General features: G+C 43.1%; 1 protein-coding gene across 1 annotated transcript in view; it reads left to right on the top strand.

Annotated features, from left to right (window-relative positions):
• celsr3 (cadherin, EGF LAG seven-pass G-type receptor 3) overlaps window positions 1-23,725 on the top strand; it is a 359,789-nt gene that overhangs the window by 28,422 nt on the left and 307,642 nt on the right. The window contains exon 2 of the mRNA XM_072280082.1: window positions 21,557-22,195. Coding sequence (XP_072136183.1) covers window positions 21,557-22,195 — 639 coding nt within the window. The remainder of the gene's footprint in view (window positions 1-21,556; window positions 22,196-23,725) is intronic.

The raw sequence follows: 23,725 nt of genomic DNA, 5'->3' as shown, positions 1-23,725 counted from the left end.
CTTATGAGGACTTGGTCTTCCTGTAGGAGTTGGGTGAGCCTCACCTTTTGATCATACCTCCTCAGCTGTAGCAGCGTGTTTGTGTCCTTGAGCAAGGCACTTAACCACACATTGCTCTAGTGTCTGTGCAAGGAGTGGCGCCCCACACAGACTTCCAATCTGTGCCTTGTGAGGCATGAAACCCTCAAGGTCTGAGTCGACGTTCCCTCCCCTCCCTCCTCTTATTTCTTTGATTCTGCTTGGCAGCCGCAACCCCAGCTAATTCAAAAGCCCTTTTCAGCTCACCTCTCATATCAGAAACATATTTCAGATAAGTCTTTGGGGGTAAGTCAACCTCTTCAGTCCCAAAACAGAGATGAGTGGGCAGCCTCACCTTGCACCCAAACATCAAAAAATATGACGAGTAACCAGTAGCTTCATTTCGTGTACAGTTGTAACTGTGAACCAGATGCCTAATATTTTGACTCCACTTGCTCTTCTTGCTGATCTCCAAGGTCCCAATCGTGTCTAACAAGGTCCGATTAAACCTGTCTGACTGGGGATCACCCTGCAGGCAATAGGGCCTGGTCCTCGACTTCTCGGCTCCAAACATGCCCAGTAACTCGTGGATGAGTCTGCCCTCGAAATCCCATCCCTGATCACTAAGTATCCACTGGGAAGGCCATAATAGATGAAATACTTCTCCCATATCACTTTTGGCACCGTAGACGCCCTCTGGTCCTTGGTAGGAAAAGCCGGAGCATATCTAGTGTAGTGGTCTGTGATGACTAAGATATTTGTCGTGTTGCTGGTATCGGGTTCTATTGACAGGAAATCCATACACACCAGGTCCGAAGGCCCCACATTCTGCAAGAGGGACAAGGGTGCTGCCCACATAGGCAGTGTCTTCCGCCGTATGCATCGAACGCATGACTTGCAGTATTCTTCGACTTCTGATTTCATCCGGGGCCAGTAGAACTGGTCTCTGAGCAATCCATAGGTCTTTTCCACCCCCAAATGTCCAGAATCATCATTAAGTGACTTCAACGCAATCCTCCCATACTTCTTGGGTAGAACCAGCTGTCAACGCCAAGGTCGATCCGGGGGTGACGTGACCCGGTATAAGATCTAGTTCTTCAACTCCAACTGAGGACATTTTCACAGTAATGGAGGCACCAACGCATGTTTCGTCTTCTCCTCCTGAGCCATGTCTCCCTTTTCGACCACTGCCTAAATGGTACCAATGCCCAGATCATCTCGCTGAGCAGCTGCCACTTTCCAATAACTCAATTCCGGCAGCTGATTTGTCTTCAGAGCAGTCAGGTTACAATAAACTTGGGGATGGAATCATCAGAAGCTCCCAATTGATCCACCACTTGATCCTACCCCTCCTTTCCCTCTGCTTTCAGAGTGATGGCAAACTGACACATGGCCTTCACCCCTGGGGCAGGAATGGTTTCCCACTCCTCATCCCTGACTAGCCCCTCATGTGCCTGTCAGGACAAAGCATCAGCTTCAATGTTCCTGCTTCTCGGCCGGTACTTCAGGCTGAAATCATAGGCAGACAACGCCGCCAACCTCCGATGGCCTGTGGCATCCAGTTTCGTCGAGGTCAGGATATAAGTTAGGGGGTTGTTGTCCATACTCACCTCAAACTTGACCCCGTAGTTACTCAGCTTATCCACCACTGCCCATTTCAATACCAGAAATTCCAACTTGTGCATAGTATAGTTTTTATCAGAGGGCGACAGACACTGGCTGACAAGTGCAACAGGCCTCAACCCGGCGCCCTGATCCTGATACAGGATCAACCCTAAGCCCCCTCGGCTGGCATCCGTGTACAGTACATACGGCGATCGGGGGTCTGCAAAAGCCAGCACCGGCGCCTGGGTCAGCAGCTTTTTCAGCGACTGAAAGGCCTCTTCACATTTTGCATCCCACCAAAGGGGGGCTCCAATGGGCTAAGATACTCTCTGCCTTCCTGTCCTTTCCCCTCTCCCTTTCTTCCCCAAGGGAGGGTAACCGCACAGAAGCTGATTCAACGGGTGACTCACTTTCGTGTAGCCTTTCACGAATCTCCGATAGTAACCACAGAACCCCAAGAACGAGCGCAGAGTGCTCACAGACTGGGGTCTTGGCCAAGTGGTGACTGCCTCTATCTTAGCTGGATCTGTAGCTATGCCATCCCATGAGACTATGTGCCCAACATAGCTAACAGATGTTTGGCAGAACTGGCACCTGTGCACGGAAAATTTTAACCCTTCAGCTTTCAGGCGGCCCAGCACCTTCAGCAGATTCGCTTCATGTTCTTCCAAGGTGGATCCAAGTACTATGAGGTCATCCAGATATACCAATACCTCAGGCAAGTTCATTTCTCCCACTGTCTTCTCCATGACCCACTGGAAGGTTGCAGGAGCTCCTGAAATGCCCCTCCTTTCAAGCTGGAAAAATCCCAGGGGACATATAAATACTGTTTTCTCTTTGACCTTACTCATGGGGATCTGGTAATATCCACTCCTCAAGTCCAGCACACTGAACCACTTCGCACCACTTAGGCAGGCCAGCGCGTTTTTAATCTTCGGGGCAGTATACTGGTCAGGAACAGTGCACCTGTTCAGAGTCCTGTAGTCCACACATCCGTACCTTCCCATTCTTCTTTCGGGCCACTACTAATGGGGACGCATAAGGACTTCAGGACTCAGTGATGATCCCAGCTTCCTTCAACTTGCACAAATGCTGTCATATGTCCTCCACCTCCGCCAGTCGCCGCAACCTTTCTCTGAACGGGATATCCTCAGTCACCCAGATAGTGACGTGTGCTCTTGGAACAACCCACATCAAACTTGTCAGTGGAAAAGACACCTTCCAGCTTCAACAGCTTCTCTACCAATCTCCTCTTCCATCCCACAGGAATCGGGGAGTCCCCGAAGTTGAATGACTCAGTGGTCAAGTTTCACCCTTTTTCCAGTAGTTTCTCCCTGGCTTGTCTCACAAGGACTCTAGACAGTACTGTCACCAGGAACAAATGCGCCGGGGCATCCCCCGCTTGAAGGTGACCTCCCACTTTGTAATATTCCTGACAATCACTGCCATCCTGCTTGCCTGTACCGCTGAGGGCTTCTGCAATTCGAGCCTCACCAGTACCCCAACCAGAAATCCCTACTCCCCCTTGTGGTCTCCTGGAGCGTCCATTAAGAGGGCTTCGACTGGGTGAACCACACAGTCCCTTGTCTAAATTCAGTATCCGGCCTAATGCAGCCATGCACTTCTTCAAAAGCAGCTCGAAACACCAGGTGCACGGACAATGTTCCCAGAAAGCTCTCGCCAGCTGCCTTCGTGTAGGCTCCCATGAGCCTCTTCACAAGAGGGGTGTTGGTCCCCATTAGAATTGAAAACGCTGCCCGACAGGGTCCGGACAAACCAGCACCAATGTATCAAGGACCTTAGACATTCCCACATTGACCTCCAAGAACTCCAACTTCACTGACAAATAACCATCGTATGGATAATCACTAGCAATAAGCCCCCAGATCTCCAGTGCCCTGAATGGGGTCAGGGGTAAACACTTAAGATACCAGTTGTAAAATGAATGGTACAACAACGTGACCCGTTACCCGGTGTCGAGTATGGCTTTAGCATAAATACCCTCTATCCGTAGTGACACACTGGAGCATGATCCCACTAAGCCTTCAGGAATTGGGTCTTTCACTTTTGGGGGTTCCTTGGTACATTGCTAGGAATGTGTTCCCCCAGAGACACCAGGCTGTTCGCTCACTGGGTCTCCCCTAGGTTTTCCCGACGACTCTCCCTGCTTAGGTACCCGGGGGCTCACTCTCCTTCTGGCGTGACACCTGCTGCCAGCAGCCCTCCACATTGTTTGTCCCCTTGGGGGATCTGACCCCCTCCATCAGCTCCATCATATGGGGGGGGGGGTCACACCTGCTGATAACAGCCGACATATCTCTGTTCTCAACTCTGCCACAATCTCTTTTACTGCTCCCCGGGGTAGGCTATCTGTGGTCACTCCACCGCAGGGAACCACCGCTGAGGACTGTACCCTGCTGACGGAGGCCTGCCATGTCTCCAACACATTCTTCTCTTCCTGTATCCCTCTGATCAGCTCGACAAAAATGGAGGGGGCATATCTTACGAGACTGTCAGAGACCCCCAAGCAATCAGGTCATGGGACTGGGCGCCCCTGGTTATCTGGTCCATTCTTAACTGATCCACCTCAGCCGCCTGAATGACTCCTCTGTGCTGCGAGCAATTTAGCTGCCTCTGAGGCTGAAAAATAAAAGCAGAAAGTTTCTCCCCCTACTCCTGACACGTTTTGAAACCCCACCATGAGCTCCATTGGGCTTCCTGTCGGCCAAAAGCATTGTGAAGTGCTTGCATGTAATTGACAGCTGTTGCTACGGGACGCTTTAACGTGACAGGTCTCACAACATCAGCAGCCCACCCACTCAAACTTTCAACCAATCTCTGTTGCTTTACGTCATCAGAGCACTGCTACTCATCTAACATCTAAGAGGTCCGCTCCACCCAAGCCTCATACTCCTCCTCCCCTTTAGGAGTGGGCATAATTCCAGACAATAGGTGGAGCCTGCCATAGCTGGGACTTTGAACCTGATTTTTCCATTTATTCACCAGAGAGGTAAGGGCAGACCCTAACTCAGAATTCTCACTCTCCACTGGGGGACATGGACTAATTAGACATTCCAAATCCAACCACTCCTTCCCCTCACTCCTCAGAAACGATAACACCCTGTCTTTGAAATCTCCGCCCTCATCTGCCGCTATGTCTGCACTGGTCTGCATTAAAATGAGAGCTGCGCCCACCATTTTATCAAACCTCTGCCCACCACCGCAACTTTAACAGCACTTAATAGGCAAATTAACAATTCATCTGGAGTACGAATATCTACCCTACTGGTTCATTGCTCAGGGTAATCAAACAGCATCCAACGGAATCAATTCCCGAACGTAGCCCCCACAATTGTAACTCACGCTTCGACTAGCGGCTTAATATAGGGGATTATAGCCGGCCAAACTGAAGAAATCTTGTTTGGGTGGATGCTGCGTGATGTGTCCCCTGTTACAAAGCAGTACCACAAAATAACAAACAGTACACAATATGCGATTAAACAATTAATCTTTATAATTCTTAATTTGACTATATAGTTAGTAAGGCAAACAAAAAAAGAAAAAGGGCCCATTGTCATGAACAGTCTAATGCGCAACGTTGGAGCTCACTGATAAGGCCATTTGTCCACCATGGACCTCCTCTCCATTGGCGTCTTCTCTCCTCATCTCTCCCAGGCAGAAGACTGTGAGTTCCCGGCTCCCAGACACACAAGAAAGAACAACATCCCGCTCATTGGTTAGCATGCCCCATTATCTCTAGTCATAAACCAAACATTGCTGCTACAGAGAAACCATTACATCAGCAGTGAACATTACAGGGAAGCCATTACATTAGCAGTGAAACCTTACAGTGTGTTACGCATGCAAGTTATTATATCCCTGGAAGGGTGTGCCTGCCAGTTGTCTTAGGCTACGTCCACACTACACCGGATAATTTTGAAAACGCCAGTTTCAAGTAAAAATGACAGGCGTCCACACTGAGCGTTTTTCAAAATATCTTCGTCCACATTAGGCGGATATTTGGGCGAATCTCCTCCTACTGGGCATGCGCAGGACACACAGAAAACAAGCGAAGAGGAAACGGTATACTTAGTGCGCGTTTGTCCAGTTACAGAGTAGAAAAACTTTAAAGGAATTGCTCTCGGCTCTCGCGCAGGAGGACTTAAAATTTAAAAAAAAACAAATACTGGAGCGTATGGAGGCAACCGACAGGGAGTTCACGGACAGTATGACCCAGCTGACGACGAACATTGAAAAACTGACTAACTCTGTTGCATTAATAAAGCACCTTGTCAAATGTATAAAACGTCTGCATCAGCGTTATCTTGTATTTCCATACAATGTTACATTAGGCTGTTACACATCTGTTGTCAGGGAAGTACTTGCATAAATAGGTAAACCACCTTCATACAAGCAAGGACAGAAAACAGGGCGAAGTGAGTATACTTATTTATTCAGTAAGCTATGGGTCAAAGTATTTGGTGAGTACATTTCTAACCCTTCTGGCTTTAGTCTCGTCCGTCTGTTCTGAAATTGTTTGGTGACGTTCAAGAAAACAACGAACATCTGTTTGGGCATGTCATGACGGCGTTTTTAAATAGTCAGAAAAGCTCACTTTACAATTTAACTCTCACGCCGTTCGCACCGACCGTGCGTTATAACAGCTTGAGCAGTGCCAAGCAGAAGCAGAAAAAAGCATTGTTGTTGTGCTGTAGTTGTGACAACGTTTTTAAATCTCTCCGTTTACCCCATACACACTACGCCGGATATTAAGCGTTTTCAGATTTATTCACTCTGAAGAGTGTTTTCAAAAAGCTCCGTTTTTGGGGTCTGAAAACGCCGGCTCAGTGTGGACGGGAGGGCAAAATGAAGAGAAAAAGCTTCGTTTTCAAAATTATCCGGCGTAGTGTGGACGTACCCTTAATGATACGCATGTTTTTTGTTACACAAAGGAAGTCTGTGGTTATCCATTTTGAATAATGAGGGCTTGGTGTTTATAAAATGATTATGGGTCCAGACAGGATGGATAGTGGGAGACTGTCTCTGTTAGAGGAGCAGTCAATACACGAAAAGACAGAATTGAGATTGATATACATTTTCACAGTGTGCGGTTGGAATCTGGATTGTATTGTCTGCAGATCTATTAGAGGCAGGTTCTATAAGTACATGAGGGAAATGGGAAACTATGCAAGTGTGGAGGGACAGGCTGCAGAATTAGACCTGTTTTGTTGAAGGACCTGTACAGATACTGTACAATGGCAAATGACTGAATGAAAGTTGTCAATCCAATGTTCAACAAAAATTGCCTGCATAACAACCAGGCCCCTCCTTGGATACTTTATCATTAATCAACCATTCTGCATCTAGATTGGATAGCAATTCATTCTTCCATCATTACAATCTTCATGTGCATTAAGTGGATGCTGGGTGTTCCGTTTGTTGAATTATTCTTGCTGTTGTTATTAAGCTCTGGCCCCTCCAGGTAAATGTGTAACAGTTGTTGAATAGGAAACACCTGGAATTCAGCACTATATTTGGAAGTTCAAATCTGTGGGTGCCCATAAATAGGCACTACTTTATAAGTAATGAATATCAGATTGATTTATAATTTAATTAAGGCTGGCACGGTAGTGTAGGGTTAGCGCAATCTCCTTACAGCACCAGTGATCACTGATTGGGGTTTGATTCCCATCGATGTCTGAACATTCTTCCTGTGACTTGTCGGTTTCCTCTGGGTGCTCCGGTTTCCTCCTGTATTCCATAGAGATATGCTTACGGTTAGTAAGTTGTCACCGTGCTATATTGGCACCCGAGCCTGATGATACTGACAAGCTTCCCCTAGCAAAATCCTCCCTGAGATGATTTGATACTAAACAGTGCATTTCACTACGTTTCGATGTACATGACAAATAAAGTTCATTGTAATTTTATGTAATATAAAGTATTGTAAACATTCCGTTACTGTATCAAATGTTTCACTATACTTGAAATAATTTGTACAAAATTATTGGATGTATTTGCAGAGCAAAGTTGAAGCTTCATTTTAATATTGGTACTTCGGTATCATTCTGTTGAATGGAGCATCTTAGAGAAGTAATCTTTACTCTGGCGTTACTTAATTTGTGTAAATCTGGGGGCAGAGATTTATACCAGATAACTATCCCAACAGCAAAAGTGAAAATCAGTAGTATTATTTTTCCATTTCTTTGATTATTAAGCTATTTTACCCAATGGTTATCTAATGAGCCAGCAATAATGTTCTAAGGGAAAATGATGAAGCACATTGAAGTGTTCAAGCTACTTGATCACTATAAGTGCTGGCTGCTTCCTTGTTCCATGGACCATTTCATTTAGCTGCCTGATTTGCCATTTTAGTGTCATGCCAATCCCAATGATGGCATACATAGGAGAACTTTTAAGATAGACCAGTGTTATTATATGAGTCTTTTGGGCCTGTCTGCATTTGCAAAATTCTTTCATGGATTGAATAATTGCATTTGAAGTGCTTTAAACCTATGTCTATATTATAAATACATACTCACTTTACATCCCTCTAATGCTTCTCACATGTACATGGTTGGCTGTCTTCCAAACTGAGATTTTGTGTCCTACTCTGAAGCAAATTATTTTATACTGTTACGTACTCCATAACTGGGTTGCCAAACCAGTAGAAATGGATCACTCAGTTGGAGTCTGGATTACTAGAACTAAGAAAGTTTTATTAAAGAAACAAGCAACACAGTACTCTAATCAAAAGGATAATGAATGCAACAGTTCAGCAATGATAAACATACATGTACACAGAATTCAGGTAACAGGATCAATCAAGCTCTATCGTTGTCTATGGGTAAATGACCAGTTTCAAAGTGACGCAAAGTTCAGTTCAATTTAGTTCAGTTCAGTTCGCAGTAATCGCTGCCGTGGGAGATGGACAGTGTGGGGGAAGGAGAGAGAGAGCAAAAACGAATGAATATTCAAGACTTCCACACAGACCTTCGCAGTCAGCTTTCGGGCGAGTCCTTTCTGATGTCATCTGAGGTCACCAACCGTGACCCCTCCGTTTCCAGATGCGATCGTTTCTCTGCGGTGAACCCAGCACCCAGGCAAGGGTGGACACACTCCAGGTTCCCACCGATCGTGCCTTTCCACCCTGTGCGTCTATGGCCCGGTACTTCTCACCGACTTGTGAGAGACGCACCACTTCCAGGGTCTGGTTACCTCAGGTGTCGTGTGTGTGTCCTGCCTTAGCGAACCTGTCCCTTTCTATCCCCCTGCTGGGGTATCGCCTGTCCATCACTTCAAACAGTTCAGGGTTCAAAGGGGAAGCCGATCTTGACAGCTGTCCTTCCCATTCATTAACATCTCCAAATGCTGCTCCATTGTTTTCCTTATCTCTCTCTCTCCTGAAGACAGGTGGCAGACCAACTGCTGATTCCACTGGTGCCAGCACAGGACAGCTACATCTTAATCTATGTGTATTCTTGTCACAATACAATTTCACCTTGTTCCCGTGTGCCAATGGACGACGACACTTTGATTACCACTTTGAAAAATTAATTGAAAAATTAATTGTCACCTCTGGGTTTGCCATCATTTTGCTGAAAGCAATCATGCAGAAATTAGTTTGTATGAAGTACCTTAAGGAAATGACAACCTGAGACAAATCCTTTAATTGTTGCAACAAAGCTGCAATTGTATGAGTTCTTGCATGGTGTGATTTTCTACAAAAGCTCAAAAAATGTAATAGTTAGGTTCAATTTATGGTCATGTCTTTAATAGAGTTGCTGCAGACATCCTGCTATGTTCGAAATTCCTTGGACCGTTCTATAGAACCATTCCTACTGATGGGAGAAGGGGCAAGGCCTCAGCACTGCTCTATGATTTTCAACATTCCTTACATGTACCTTGCTGCTTGTTCTGCCACGTTAAAGCAAATAGAAATGTATAATGCTACATTGCCACCTTAATATTTCCATGCACTTGTGGATTGTATGCACAGAAGTGCTACAATTAGGAGGTACGAGAGCTTGAAGACACACTCATTGTTTTAGAAACAGTTTACTCCTCTCTGCCATTAGATTTCTGAATGGACAATGAACCCATGAACACTAACTCACTATATTTGCTCTCTTTTTACACCACTTATTGAATTTGATTTTTTAAAAAGATATTTCGTACAGTAATTCTTATATGATGATGATGCCTCCATAGGTCAGAGTAAACCATGGATGTTGCATCCTAGCTGTTTAGATACACAAGCCTGGGCAGTACAATGTGGAGAGCAAGCTGTTGCCCATGTAGCAAGCTCTCCCCTCCATGCATCCGATGAACCCAAAGGAACGGCAGGGACCGATACTGTTTGGCACCAGCAGCACTGCAGGGTTGCAGTCAGTGTTAAACTCAATGTAGGATCGTCTCAAGGATTGCAGCCCTGAATGTTTCCCTTCGGGTTTACTCCCAAAGCCTTCCCCATGTTGGTACAGTTGAGCCCCATCTGCTCGATGACTGGTTTTAAGGTGCCAAAAACCTGGCTTTGCCCCTTCTATCAGTGGAAATGGTTCCAGTGGGCTCTGTAGCTAAGTCACACACATGTGAAAGCCAGGAGCTGGATTTGGTTGTCAGAGGCTATTTGAGGCACATGCTATTGGGTACATTTAATAGGCAATGGGAGTTACCCCATTACCAACCCGGCTATAACAACCTTAAGGAAGCAGAAAATTTATAGTATTGCACTGTACTGCTGCTATAAAGCAAAATATTTCACATCATATGTCTGTAAAAATAAATGTGGTTTTGATTCTATTGCAGCCTTTTCACATTCAAGTTGGGTGTTGAGGCCTCCAATGAAGTAGTTAAAGGAATGGCTCCTGGACCACTCTGATAAGCATTGGTCAAAGGCAAAAGCTGTCAAGTCAAATGCCTATAATTCAGAGACAATTTTAAAACTATTAAAATTGAATGAAAACATTAAAAGCTCAAAAAGATCTAGTTAAAAATGCTAAGGCATGAAATAAAATGTTTGCATTCCCACTCTACTCCCACACATTTCTGGTCCTCTAATCTAAGAGTCTACAGCAATCCAATCCATTTGATAACAAAGGCTGTGATTTTATACACAGATCTGAATGTTATATTTGGTTCTGCATCGGAATAGATTTAAGTAGCTGACATACAAATGTGGAGTCAGTAGTCATTGGTAAGACTTGGACATTTAACAAAAGCATTACATGCACAGTCTTAAAGTTCCTTTCAATTGATGCCAGTGAGCAAGATTCACCTCAACATTTTAATAGTCTAATTATTCCAAGATTCACTTCAACATCTTAATAGTCTAATTATTGCAACAAACTGGTCATTGTCTGATGTCAGTTCAGAAGGATCACAAGTGCAGCAATCATGCTCCAAGCATATCAAAAAATTGTTCTTCTGCATATAAGAATTCTTACAGAAAACTGTTTTATTGCATGCGTTTCAAATATTTTGTAGATAAGGAAATAAAGATTAGAACATATATACAGTACTATTAAGATAACTGAGAAAACAATTTTAAAAATTATACTTTATAAAATATGATAGTCATAGAAAAGTACAGCGCAGAAGCAGGCCCTTCAGCCCATCTAGTCTGTGCCAAGCTGCCTACTCCCATTGACCTGCACTGGGAACATAGCTCCCAAGCTATCCATTTACCTATCCAAACTTCTCTCAAGCATCGAAATCAAGCTGGCATGTACCATGTACAAAAGTTGCACTGGCAGCTCATTCCACCCTGTCATTGCCCTCTGAATAATGAAGTCTTCCCTCATGTGCCCCTTAAACTTTTCACCTTTCACACTTAACCCATGGCCTCTAGTTGTAGTCCCACCCAGCCTCTGTGGAGGAGGTTTAAATGGCTCGGCACAGGTTAGATGGACCAAAGGGCCTGTTTCTGTGCTGTACTTTGGCCGAGCATTCAGCATCTGGTCCACATGATGTCTCCATGTATGATCTCCAACATCCACTGTGTACATCAGTGGTCCAGTTCTTGTAGCCATCCTACTGGCTGTCCACTTGCCTTCTCATAATCATGAGTTAGGACTTACTGTCCAACCTTGAAGCTCCTTGCTGACTTACTTGACAACTGGCTGAACTGATTATTCTGTACTTCTCTCCGCCGATCTGATTTCAGGAGGTCTATATGAGATCTTAGATTACTGCTCTTGAATAGCATTGCAGGTGTTTGATTTGTCATCGCCTGAACAAAGTTCCAGTACACAAAAAGGAAGTTGCCCATCTTGTGCTATAGAGGAATGTCCTCCTTGTCCATAGCTTTAATGGACTTCTTGAAGGTTTGAATGAACCTTTCAGCTAACCCATTCATTGTTGGGTACTGAGGATCTACCTTGAAATGTTTGATACCATTTATTTTCATGAATAGTCTGAACTCTTTTGACATGTATTGTGGTCAGTTGTCACTCACAATTTGTTCTGGTAAGCTATTTCTGGAGAAGGTAGTCCTCAGAGCAGAAACAGTCTTTTCTGATGTAGTTGACTTCATTGATATGACCTCCGGCCACTTCAAATGAGCATCCACAGCAATCAGAAACATGGAGTGCATGAATGGTCCAGCAAAGTCGATATGCAGTCTTTGCCATGGTGAGACGGCCACTCCAATGGGTGTAATGCTGCCTGTAGGGCTGCATTTTGAACTTTTGTGACATCCCGAACAGCTTTTGGTCAAGTCTTCAATCTATCTATTCCTGGCCAACACACATAGCTCCAGGCAAGACTCTTCATCTTGATTATACCCAGGTGTCCTTCATGCAAATTTTCTAACACTCTGGAGCACGGTTTAGAAGGAACCACAATATGAGATCCACACATCAGGGTTCTTTGACGTACAGGAAGTTGGTCTCATCTTACTGAGAATTCTGGAAATGTGATTCCCATGAGTTGGCCATCCTTGCATGGTGATATCATAGACTTTTGACAATGTCGAGTCACTACTTGTTTCTCTTTGTATTTCAGAATTTGTTACTGACAGCTGGTCCACCAATGCTGTGTGGAACACCTCTGCTGGGTCACGGATTTTAGACTTTTCTTCAGTTGTCAACAGTGGGAGTCATGACAAGCCAAGGGCATTGCTGTGTTGTTTGGTACCCTAGGAGTGGGCACCTAGGAAAAGTGCCCAACATTGCAACTGGGTAGCAGGCATCACTGGGATTCCCTTCCTGGGATTGAAAATGGACACAAGGGGCTGGTGGTCTGTCAGTAGAGTAAACTTTTGTCCATCGAGTTAGTGGTGGAACTTCTTTACTCCAGTACAAGACTCTCGGTTGTTCTGTGCATAGTTGCATTCTGCGCTCATCAGTGATCTTGAAGCAAATGCAAATGGATTTTCAGATCCATCTTTCATAGTATGTGACAAAATGGCACCAATGCCACACAGGGATACATCACAGGCCAGTATGATGGGCAGAGATGGGTCATGATGGGTGAGCATTCATCAGATGCTATTAGTCCCTTTGTTTCCTTGTATGCTCTTTCACATCTTTGTGACCGCTCCCACTTTGCTCCTGTCTGCGACAGTGCATTCAATGGGTGCAGCATTGTAACAATGTTTAAGAGAAACTGATTTCTCCCAAGTTTGCAAGGCCCAAGTTTGTCTTGAGCTGTGACACATTTTTGGGTTTAATGCCTGTAGCACTGCTTCAGTCTTCTCTTGTAAGCCATGCTTGTCAATGACATGTCCACAATATGAGATTTTATTCTTGAGAAACTCATAGTTGTCTCTCTTTGCATGCAGACCATACTCACTCAGCCTGGTAAGCTCTTTACCAAGGTTCTGGAGATGTTCTTCATCATTCTTGCCAGTCACAATGATGTCATCAAGGTAACTTGTGTAACTGGGATATCTTGGAGCATTTGGTCCATTGCTCTTTGTCAAGTTGCTGGAGCTGATGCGACGCCAAAGACGAGACTATTATAGTGGAACAGTCCCTTGTGAGTGTTGACAGTGAGGAGCTTCGTGCTTGACTCATCATTCGCCATTTGCAGAAAGGCTTGTGACAAGTCAGTCATTGCAAACCTCTCCCTGCCTGCCAAAGATGCAAAAATGTCTTCGATTTGAGGTAGGGGATACTCCACAGAACACAACACAGGTTTGATGCTCACTTTGAAGTTTCCACATATGCGAACAGCTCGAGTCTTCCCTTTCTTGATCACCAGGACAATAGACATGGCCCAATCACTCCATCCCACTTTGGAGGGAATGTCAGACATCTCTAACCTCTGAAGCTCAGTACCCACTTTAGGATGTGGTGTGTAAGGCGCTGGGCACGCTTTATGGAATCTTGATGTTGCTGCTTCATCCAGTTCAATTCTGACTTTCATCTCAATACCCTTCTCATTAGCATTAAGCAGCTGTGACAGTCTCTGATTCGTGTTACTGTTTGGGCTGCAGTTACCTGTTGAAGACACATTGAGAGCTTTGGATTGCGTGGCAGCCTACTTGGATTTTTCTCAACCGTTCAAGTCCAGAAAGTGCTGGCCCTCAGCTTTTCATCACATAAAGCTCTAACTGCTGAGTTTTGTCTCTGTACATCACACTCACTTTCAGTTTGTTGGGAGACACTTTTTCCCCTGTGTCAGTCTTTAGTATCACCGAGGTCTTTTCTAAAGGTAGTTTAGAAAACTGTGTGCTGTAGTCAGCCTCTGAAATTACAGACAAAGTTGACCCTGTATCCAGTTGCATTTTCAGTTTTATACCAGACACATTTGTTGTAATCCATATGATTTTGTTGTCTGCTACAGTAACGCTATACAGTTCTAGGCATGACAGCTCACATTTGTTAGACTCTGTGTTTGATTCAATTTCACATTCAATCACTTTATGCATTTGTTTTGTGTTTGAAACTTTTCACTCTGTTTTTTCTCTTTGATCATGCTTTTTCTCTGACTTACACACTCTCTCTTGATAACATTTTTGTATTTTTTTACCATTCAGGGACATTTTGTGCATTTCACATCCTAAACACTTTTTATTTAGTTCTGCATTATTTGCTACAGTCTCCAATGTTATTGCAATGGTCAATGCCCATTTTAACGTTAGGTCTCTTTCTGACAGTAACCTCTTTTGAGTGCTTTTGAGTGCCACGTACAAGCCTGTCCCTTAATGCATCAGGAAGTTCATCTCTGAAGTCACAGTATTAGGAAGGTTTGAACAGTTCCGCAGTCTATTCAGAAATGCTTTTATCCTTTGACTGGTTCTTTTTGTGAAATCTAAATCTCTCAACTAGCAGTTTTGGCCTTGTGATTTTGAAATATTACAACAATTTCATTGAATGTCTTGGTTGCTGGCTTCTCAGGAATTACTAAATTGTGTAAGAGACCATAAATTCTAGCACCCATTAAACTCAGAAGTGTGGAGACGTTCTTTACCTCATCCACATCATTAGCATTACAATACAGTTCAACTCTTTCAATAAGCAATTCTCAGTCCTCATTAGCACTATCAAATTCAACAGATTTTCTTGAGTAAGGCCATTGTCACATTATTTTTACTTTAGCTCTGCTAGTTGTGCGTCTCTGTGTACTGTGCACTGTTACTCATGCACCCTCTTGCATCATTGACTGCCTTCTCTGTATCGGTTCACTCTTCTCTCTTGCTGTCTGTCTCCCTTTCTTCAAATTCTGTCGTCTCCTAACCATCGGTGAAGTTGGTGATATTTGCTGATTTTTGGGTTCATACTCGTTGCCAATTTGTTGTGTCTGTACAACTGCATATGAAATAAAGGTACACACTCAGAGGAGAAGTTAATGTGTATATTCACTTTGCAGAGAGAGCAACAAATCACTGCGCGTGTGCAAGTTAACAGCCAATAATTAGTGCTAAGGGGAGTTATTACTCTAAAAGAAATAGATCCATATATTACAGAAACCTTCAGCTGCTCAACAGCAACGATGGAAAGAAACAGTTAATGTTTCAGGTTGGGTGTGGGTCCTTCTCTGGAAGAGGAGCTGAAAAGTTTTTTTTTCTTTGTCACAGATGATGCCTGATCAGATGAAGGTTACTAACATTGTTAGTTTTTATTTCAGAATTAAAACACCTCTAGATTTCTGATTTTATGATTTTTTCCATTTTTTCTCATTTTTTGACTGCAATGGAGAAGGCTAAAATATGGTGTAACTTATGGAAGAGCACTTATTCAGTGTCAGCAGCTTGAGGAATTATGCAAGTGTGGAAATCCTGAAATTACTTCCTGTATCATTGTGTAATAATGCACATTATGGTTTCACCATTATTACAAATTCAAAATCCATTTCAATGTTTAATATTAAGTTGTCTTCTTTTAAGGTGCAGAATTTTTGTACTGACTGGTTTAATATTCTACCTGGTGAAAGGGAGATACGGCCTTGAATCATAAATTGATATTCAGCCAACGCATACAAAATGCTGGAGGAACTCAGCAGGCCAGGCAGCATCCATGGGAAAGAGTACAGTTGACGTTCTGGACCTAGACCCTTCATCAGGACTGGAGGAAAAAAAGATAAGGAGTCAGTGTTAGAAGATGGGGGGGGAGGAGGAAGAGATACGGGGCTGGAGAAGGGGGAGTCTGATAGGAGAAGACAGAAGGCCATGGAAGAAAGAAAAGGGGAGGGAGCAGAGCATCAGAGGCAGCTGATGGGCAGGAAAGGAGATGAGTTGAGAGAGGGAATAGGGAATGGTGACAGGGGTGTAAGCATTACTAGAAGTTCGAGAAATCAGTGTTCATGCCATCAGGTTGGAGGCTACCCAGATGGAATACAAGGTGTTGATTCTCCAACATGAGTGTGGTCTTATTGCAACAGCGGAGGAGGCCATGGACTGATATGTTGGAATGCGAAGTGGAATTAAAATAGGTGGCCACGGGGAAATCCCACTTTTTTTGGCGGATGGAGTGTAGGTGCTTGGTGATGTGATCTCTGAATTTACGTCAGGTCTCACCAATATACAGGAGGCCACAGCGGGAGCACCAGATACAGTAGGTGACCCCAACAGAATCATTGGCAAAGTGTTGCCTCACCTGAAAGGACTGTTTGGATCCTTGAGTGGTAGTGAGGGAGGAAGTGTAGGGGCAGGTGTATCACCTATTCTGCAAGCAAGGATAAGTGCCAGGAGGAAGATCAGTGGAGAGGGACGAATGGACAAAGGGAGTCTTGTAGGGTGCAATCTGCTCTTAGGAAGAGGCTTTTCATTCCAGAACTAAGGAGATGTCCTTTTCCTTCAAAGAAGGGGGTTTCTCTTCCTCCACCATCAATGCTGCCCTCAACTACATCTCACATTTCACTTGCGTCTGCCCTCACCCCATCCACTTGCCACAGCACCAAGGATAAGATTCCTCTTGCCTTCACCTACCACCCCACCAGCCTCTGCTTCCAGTACATAATTTTCCATAACTTCCACCATCTCCAATGGGATCCCACCACTAAGCACACTTTCCATCTCTTCCCCCCCACCCCCCCGATTTTCTGCTTTCCATAAGGATAGCCCCCTAAGTGACTCCCTTGTCCAGTCGTCCCTCCCCACTGATCTCCCTCCTGGCGCTTATCCTTGCAAGCGGATCAAGTGTTATACCTGCCCCTACACCACCTCTCTCACTACCATTCAGGGCCCTAAACAGTCTTTCCAGATGAGGTGACACTTCATCTGTGAGTTTGTTGGGGTCATATATTGTGTTCAGTCCCCCCAGCGTGGCCTCATATATATCAGCGAGACCCGATATAGATTGGGAGACTGCTTTGCCGAGCATCTACACCGTGTCTGCCAGAAAAAGCAGGATCTCTCTGTGGCCACCCATTTTAATTTCGCTTCCCATTCCCATTCCGACATGTCAGTCCGTGGCCTCCTATACTGTCATGATGAGGCTACACTCAGTTTGGAGGAGCAACACGTTATATTCTGTCTGGATAGCCTCCAACCTGATAGCAAGAACATCGAATTCTCAAACTTCCAGTAATACCTCCCCTTCACCAGTCCCCATCCCCATTCCCCCCTCTGACCTTGTTTCCTTAACTGCCCATCACCTTCTTTTGGTGCTCCTCCACCTTTTCTTTCTTCCATGGCGTCTTGTCCCCTCTTACCAGCCCGGTATCACTTTCACCGATCAACTTCCCAGCTCTCTATTTCACCCCTCCCCTCCCTCCCAGTTTCACCTGTTACCTTGTGTTTCTTCTTCTTCCCCCTTCCTCCACCTTCTAACTCTGATTCCTCATCTTTTTTTCTCCAATTCTGCCGTTGTATTTCCCCAAACTGTCAACTGTATTCTTTTCCATAGATGCTGCCTGGCCTGTGGAGTTCCTCCAGCATTTTGTGTGTATTGCTTGGATTTCCAGCATTTGCAGAGTTTCTCTTGCTTGTGATTGATATTCACTTTGTTTTAGGGCATATTTTAGGTAACAATTTATTTCTTTTCCTTATGGAAGCATTTGTCAAGATGTAAACAAGCCCACATCTTTCTGAAACAAAATAAAACGTCAAATCATTTTTTGGGCCAGTTTTCTTGACTCCCCTTTGTTCTACCATAGTAGATTCTGTTAACTTTTTATATCCTGCTGTGATCTCTACTGAGCCTGCGTACTGTTCTATATTCAGCTACACTGTTGTGATACATATGTACCAAGAGACTGAATAATCGAAAGATCTAACCACTAATCACTGCCACCACTTATTCTTACTCTCACTGCACCAGAACATGTGGATCCTGGGCAGACTTCCACAGCCAACTGAAGACAGCTCCTTAGGAGAATATCATACTCCTCTTGAGTGATCGCACTCCTATTGCATTGTACCAGCAAGGACTTCCATCTCAGATTCATTGTACGCTCCATTTTGGAAATGGTACTTTCTATATAGCTAGTCGGGCCAATTAGAATTTTGCTTTACCATTTAATTCTGAGTGGTTGAAACTGTTTGCACTCACAAAATGTGGCTCTGTTATTCTCTAATTGAGGGGTTCTCTAATCCATGGTCCCTTTGTTAATGGTAGGGATCCATGACAAAAAAGAAGTTGAGAATCCCCACTCTAATTTAAGTCCACCGAGGCTTTAAGTAGTTGCCTTTTTACAAATGCTTGACTAAAGAAATAAATTCAACAACTCAGTATTAGGATTAAATTCCTTGATGGTGACTGATTAGGTAATGTGATTTGTATATGCCCAAATCTTGTGCTAGACACAGTGTTGTCACTTCAGGTTATTTAAATATTTCTGTTTTGTTCCATCTGAAGCTTCTCATTCCTGATCATTTTTCCTCAGTGAATGCACTTGGTTTTCTAAATCTTTGCAGCTTCTTAACGCTTCAGTAATCTGCGCTCATGTGAAAAATGGACAGATAACATTCTGTTCCATTATGTAGGCCATTAAGTAGTTCAACACTGACAGAGTTCCTCTTGTCCTTACCTAACATCCCATGAGCCTCTGCATCCAAAACATCCTCCTCCACAACTTCTGCCATCTTTAAAGATAGACTACTATCAAACATATCTTTACCTCCCCCCCTCCACTTTTCGAAGGAATTGCTCCCTCCATGATTTCCTTGTCCATTCATCCATCCCCACTAATCTCCCTCCCAGCACTTAACCCTGCAAGTGGCTAAAGTACTACACCTGCCCATTGACTTCCTCCCTCACCTCCATTTATGTCCTCAAACAGTCCTTTCAGGTGAGGCAACACTTCACCTGCGAATCTTCTGGGGTCATCTAATGTGTGTGGTGCTCCCTATATGGCCTCCTCTACATTGGTGAGACCTGTCATAAATTTGGGAATCATTTTGCTGGGCATCTCTGTTCCATCTGCCAGAAGTGGAACTTCCCATTCTCATTCCCATGATCTCTTGTGCCAAGATGACGCCACCCTCAGCAACTTGTATTCTGTCTGGGCAGCCTCCAACCTCCCCCTCCCCTCTTCTGTTCCCCACTCAGGCCTCCTACCTCCTCTCACCTGCCTATCACCACCTTCTCTTTCCATTTTGCTTATGATCTTCTGTCCTATCAGATTCTTTCCTTTCCCACCCACCAGACTTCATCTTCTAGCTATCCTTGTTCTCTCCCCCACCCTTTTATTCCAGCATCTTCCACCCTTTGAACTTTGAAATAGTGTTTAGCTGCTGTGTTTGTTGATTAAAACAATCTCAATTTCAATCTCTAATTTGAATTGACTCTAAAATCCAGTTCTAAGCATATGAAAATAACAGGCAAGAAGCCAATATGTGATTCATTCACCCCAATGTATATCAATGTAGTTCAGTTTTGCAAGGAAATCTTTTGAACAAGGTGCAGAAAAATGCTGGACCAACTCACAGGAAAATTAAAATCTGTGAAATTCCTCTTTCACTCCCAAAAGTTTTGAAATAAACCCTTGGAGACCATGGTGGTAGGACAACCTTTGTTTACATAATAAGCTTGTCATCTCACTTTGAACATCTTCAAGTGAATAAGGCTTCATTATACAATTCATCATTTTATCTCAAATGTTGTGCCCTTTTTGTCAGGAATATTCCTAATGTCTAGCCTTCATGCTTGCATGTCTGTTGGGTTAGGGTTAGGGTTTCAATAACCTAGCTAACTTGCACAGCTAAACCAAATTTAATTCTTTTATTACCTGAACTCCTCATGTCTACCATCCACGCTGTCCTTGGTTTCATGAGAGGTTATACATTCAGCTCACCACTTGAGAGCAATTAGAGGGCTAAACCCTGATGCTACAATTGTGATACATTGAATAAAATTTGTACCTACATGGTCTCTTGGTGCTTGAAGATTATTTTTGAACTGGTATGGTGACTATAAAGGAGGCAAATTCAATAGCCCATTTATTCACGGAGTGCAACAGCAGAAAGTGACGGAATGTAGCTCGTTTGTTTCTTTGTTAACTTCTGTCATGTAATGGTGGATCAGTACATCAGGCTGCCTCCTAAAGATAGAAATGTTTGCACTCAACTCACTCCAGATTGATTAGCTAAAATGCAAACATTCAACAAGTGTGGAAGAATTGTTGGTTTAGTTGAAAGAAATGCAAGAGATGGAATCAGCAGTATCATTGGGATGGAAACACTGATTAGTTGTCATTCTTGTCAGATAAAATTGAAGAGAGCTTGGAGTTGAGATGAAATGTTTGTCCCAATTTTTTTTTACTTTATTCATTTACGGGATGTGGGTGTCACCAGCTAAGCCAGCATTTATTGCCCATCCCTAGTTGCCCTTGAGAAGGTGCTGATTGGTCCAAGATAGTCCATGCTTCATGTGATTCCCCTCACTCTCTACATCTAACCTATTAGCGTGACCTTTCTCATTTCTCCCTTGTATCTGGTTTTCCTCTGACATTCGAGGTCCTAATTCACAAAATTTTAAGTTGATGTTTCTATGCAGTGTGGATGGGGTTGCTATCATTAGAATGAGATGTAAAAATAGGTGTATGTATTTAAAGGAGAACAGCTGTACTCTCCTGACATCCTGGTCAATGGTTATTCTTCAACAACATCATGAAAACAAATTATCGAAATCAACACCTTATCACTGTTTCAGGATCTAACCTCTCACAAATAGCCTAGCACAGTTCCTACATTATATACATTATAAAGGTCACCTATAGTTGAATGTGTATATTGCCTTGAAATTGTGTTCAATTACAAGTCTTTTCCTGATATTGTCAGTGATTAAAGTAGAATTCTGTGTCCTGTGACACCTTATCTTTATTGCAAACAATGAGAAGAAATTAGGGAAAATAATGCATGTTAAATGGAATTAGTGTGGTTTAGCCAAATGTCAGTTGAAGAAGATTGGTCATTTTAATCATTAATAAAATGTGCCAGAAATACCAGTTCACCTCCAAGTTTAATTAACAACTTTAAATTTAAAACAAAGTTATCCCAGTTGTTTATTCCCGAGCTAATTGAGTGATTTTGTTTATCTATTTTCAGATGGGCTTCACAGCGTGACAGCACAGTGTGTACTGAGAGTAATTGTCATTACAGAGGAAATGTTGATCAACAGTATTACAGTACGCCTAGAAAACATGTCACAAGAACGATTTCTGTCTCCATTGTTGAATCACTTTGTGGAGGGCCTGGCAGCAGTCTTGTCTGCCCCCAAGGAGGACATTTTTGTTTTCAACATACAAAATGATACAGATGTCAGTGGGAGCATTCTGAATGTCAGTTTTTCTGCTCTGGTTCCTGGTGGGAGCCAGAGCCAGTTCTTCTCTTCAGAGGAGCTCCAAGAACAGCTCTATATGAGTCGGATGTTGCTGACCTCTGTCTCGATGTTGGAGGTCCTTCCATTTGATGACAATGTGTGCCTGAGGGAGCCCTGTGAAAACTACATGAAATGCATCTCGGTGTTGAAGTTTGACAGCTCTTCTGCATTCATTGCTTCAGGCTCCATGCTTTTCCGGTCCATCCACCCGATCACTGGTCTTCGCTGCCGTTGTCCACCAGGATTTACTGGGGATTACTGTGAAACGGAGATCAACCTTTGCTACTCAAATCCCTGCCAGAATTCTGGAGTATGTAGTCGCAAAGAGGGTGGATACACGTGCATTTGTCGAGAAGAGTTCATAGGTTAGTAAAACTGGAATTATTTTACATCATAATAAAGTAATTTTTAAAGGTAATTTATTAATGTGCAGATTTTAATCGATGTAGTCTTTCAAAAACGTACATTCCTTTTAAAGGAGTGTCTGGTTGAATGATAGCAGCTTTGCACCACCAAAAAAAAGAACCAAAACTGTGTAGATTTGCCTGTTACTTCATGCTGTGTGCCTTTGCAGCTGTCCAGTTGGTTTTACGTTATGGTCAAGGTAGCTAGTCACCTATTCCTATGCAAGACCAGCATCAGCTGCTCCCCAAATCCTTTGCATGATCACTAGTCACCCTGTGGAAGTTATGTTATCCATCCTCTGCATGGTACAATGTGTGAATTGTGTCAGTAATATTAATATAATATTTTGCTTTCATTGAGACATTGTAAGTTGTATAGTCTTTCAGCTTCTGGTGTTTGGAAATCTATTTCTGCAATATGCAGTGGATGTTATTCTTTGTGTAGTCTTAAATATTTTTGTAAACAAGCATTAATATTGTATTATCAGCATTTTATTTTGGTCTTATTTTCTCACTAATCAGTTTTTTTTGAAAGACAAACAATGTAGGTTTTTTTGTTAATTTAGTTTCGCTTCCTCTGGAGCAGAAAATGCACAAGCTCTGTTCTACAAACTTTCTCCTAATTGTGGTTTAAATTCTGGAACAAATATCACTGTCTAACACCTTCCAGTCCCTTAGATTTTAAATTACTTTGCTATTGGGTATTAGATCCATCCATTCATTTTTTTCTACAGTTAAATAACTGTAATTTCATTTATAGTTATATTTATTGAACATCTCCATTGTAGATCCATGAAGACTGAGATTAAATTCTTTGCTTAATTATGCAATGGAAACAAAACACCTCTGGGTTATTTTGAACTTTAACACTGCAGCCTCTCTCCTTGAATTTGGGCCAAAAGGTCTACTATAGATTGATTCTGGATTACCTGTGTTTCATAATGAGTCCTCAAGAGAAATAAACAATTCCTCTTCCACAATATCCATTTCTCGATTAAGTTCTTAGTTCCGAGCCAGACTGAATTTTTGTATTGGAAGTGTGCAGCCCTGTTAATTTCAGTTACCAAATGAAGCTTATCGTAGGAGTTACAGGGTCTGTAATTAGGTGTTGCTCATTACCAATACAATTTAAAGAAATCTGCATACAAGATGGAATTAGTTTTTGGACATTTCTTTGGTTCTTTCTAAAATAAGAATATCTCATATTCTGTCTCTGTGCCATATTTCCCAATAGGGCAGAGTGGTCATTTGGTCTGATTTTTTTTACTGAAGTGTTTGGGATCTATTTATTATTGCTATTTAATGTACGGTGACAAATTGATAGCTTTTTTGGGGACTTTTGCTCTTCAATGATTATTAATGATATATTAACTGTTAAATCTAGTGACTTAATTTTTAAAGATACCTGTGTATGTGGATAGATTACATATAGGGGATTAAGCAGAATTTAAAAATATCCAATCCAAGGAAACAAATAGATGTTTGATGGTA

Source organism: Mobula birostris, chromosome 16 (assembly GCF_030028105.1).
Source record: "Mobula birostris isolate sMobBir1 chromosome 16, sMobBir1.hap1, whole genome shotgun sequence".
Lineage (NCBI taxonomy): Eukaryota > Metazoa > Chordata > Chondrichthyes > Myliobatiformes > Myliobatidae > Mobula > Mobula birostris.
Note: the sequence above shows the minus strand (reverse complement) of the source record. Positions and strands in the feature narration are given on the sequence as shown.